Below are 2,500 nucleotides of genomic sequence, written 5' to 3'. Positions count from 1 at the left end.
CCAGAGGGAACGTTCCATGTATGACAGAGTCATCACAGTGAAACACAGGGAGGTACCAAGGCTGAATAACAGTACCGTACGTTGACCAAGTCACTTGAGATCATTGTCACAAAACTTTGGAGATGCCCAGCGGCGCTTTTTACACATTGAAGCAAACGAGTGACACAGCCATGAAAACACGTTTCCATCAGCTGGATGTGATGAAACCTGCAGAGTCATTGTAGTGGGATTACTCATTCAAAAAAGAACATTTTAAATGGAGTTCTGGGGCTTGGTGGAATCCACAAAACACACACGATCTCATGCCAGTAACTTATCCTGTGCGTTCACATTTGTATATTCTCTATATTTTTATATATTTTACTACTTCTGTATTTTTTTTGGGTTATTAATGAATATTTGGCTTTATTTCATTATTGTTCTATTTTTTTTTTTTTTTCAAACGGTTAAGCCCTTTTTTTTTTTTATGCTAATCTCCTGTAGAAATGCACCCATCCTCACCACGACGAATGCACCTGGTGGAATAAAGTCACTGTGATGGTGATTCTCATGGATTACCACTTTAAACTCCTATCACCACGGTGCTACCGGAACAACAACCAGGCTCAGGTCACAGTTTGAGGTTGACTGACACATCACCAGGAGGCAGCTCATTCACGTGTTTGAAGCCATAAAAGGACCAGTTGGAGCTAGATGACTAAACATAGATGAAAAACACATTTTAAGGTGATTCTGGGCTTTTAAAGGACTTAAAACACTTGAAGGGAATAAAAACACACACGCAGGAGGCTGTGAGACTGATTCCAAAATGTCTCTTGAGGATTTTTCCAACAGGATTTCCTTAAAAAACTTAAAAAACTCCTCGACTCCAACTCAACCGTGGAGAGACCACATGTGAGCGTGTGTGTGTGTGTGTATGTGTGTGTGAGGGTGTGTGTGTGTATGTGTGTGCGTATATGTGTGTGTGTGTGTGTGAGTGTGTGTGTGTGTGTGAGTGTGTGTGTGTGTGTGAGCGTGGTCACAGCTTTTCTCCACTCAGATTTGAGGTCTGAAACACACGCTCCCTGCTGCAGGATCTCTACATTCAGTTGAAAACAGCTCCACGTTACAGGAGTGAGGCTAAAAACAACAATCAAAAAATATACAAAAAATATAAGAATATAAAATATAAGCGACGCAGCAAAATGCATCCTTATAGCGTTTCCTGCGTCCGTCTCCACCTCAGACCTCTGAGTTGGGTGCAGTTTGGCATCGGGGTGATTTAACCTGGGATCAGAGGCTTCAGAACACAGTCACATTCTCTAGTTTTCAACAGAGACCGTAGACCTGTTGGAGCAGACACCGCATTAGAACAAGGTTTAAAACGCTCTCTCTACGTTTCATGCGCCGGGCTCCGGTTGTTTCCGGGTCCAAAATCCATTTGGGGAGTAAAACCTGAACCGGGATCCAGGTTCTCCGTCGCAGTCCACTGAGTTCATCGGGCCCAGACCCGACCCACCAGACGGTCTTTCTTCCCCCATTAAAGCTCTTTGTAACCATGTTCCGTCTTTATTCCCTTCCGGGCCTCCCTCCTGGACCCGGGCCCCGCCTCACACGGTGGTCTCCCCCTGCGCCCCCCCGCACAGCCTCCCGGAGAACCTCCTCCAGGACTGCAGCGTCTTGCCGGACCACACCCAGAACCCGGAGGTGATGCCCACGATCATGGTCATCAGGTACTTGATCATGAACACCGTGAAGTCCGGGCTCGCGGGCACGGCCTCGTGCGCGGGGCATGGCACCGCGAAGCGCTTGCACGTCTGCGCGCGCCACGTGCGCTCCCAGCGCGCGCGGAACGCCTGCTCGTAAAAGTAGCACGCGATCACCACGGTGGCGGGCACCGTGTAGAGCACGCTGAACACCCCGATCCGCACCATCAGCCGCTCCAGCTTCTCCGTCTTGGTGCCGTCGTGCTTCATGATGGTCCGGATCCGGAACAGCGACACGAAGCCGGCCAGCAGGAATGACGTCCCGATGAACAAGTAGACCACCAGCGGTGCCAGGACGAAGCCCCGCAGCGAGTCCACGTCGTGGATGCCCACGAAGCAGACCCCGGTCAGCAGGTCTCCGTCCACCCGGCCCATGGCCAGGACGGTGATGGTCTTGACGGCCGGGACGGCCCAGGCGGCCAGGTGGAAGTACTGCGAGTTGGCCTCGATGGCTTCGTGGCCCCATTTCATGCCGGCGGACAGGAACCAGGTGAGGGACAGGATGACCCACCAGATGGAGCTGGCCATGCCGAAGAAGTAGAGGATCATGAAGAGGATGGTGCAGCCCTCCTTCTTGGTGCCCTGGGCCACGGTCCGGTAGCCGTCCTCCTTGAACGTATCGATGCACACCACCCGGTCCTTCAAGAAGAACCCCGCTGCGTAGGCCACGGCCACCATGAAGTAGCACCCCGACAGGAAGATGATGGGTCTTTCCGGGTACCGGAACCGCCTCATGTCCACCAGGTAGGTCAGCA

The 2,500-nt window shown here is 51.6% G+C and overlaps 1 protein-coding gene across 1 annotated transcript in view; it reads right to left on the bottom strand.

The window, feature by feature from the left end:
• Positions 1-2,500, bottom strand: part of LOC307244141 (frizzled-7-like) — a 4,394-nt gene that overhangs the window by 851 nt on the left and 1,043 nt on the right. Inside the window, exon 1 of the mRNA XM_080019196.1 lies at positions 1-2,500. This exon is cut by the window's left edge and continues 851 nt beyond it; it is cut by the window's right edge and continues 1,043 nt beyond it. Coding sequence (XP_079875322.1) covers positions 1,590-2,500 — 911 coding nt within the window. The 3' untranslated portion in view covers positions 1-1,589.

Source organism: Zeus faber (genome assembly GCF_960531495.2).
Source record: "Zeus faber genome assembly, chromosome: 18".
NCBI lineage: Eukaryota > Metazoa > Chordata > Actinopteri > Zeiformes > Zeidae > Zeus > Zeus faber.
The sequence above is the reverse complement of the archived record's forward strand: the minus strand, read 5'-3'. Positions and strand labels throughout refer to the sequence as shown.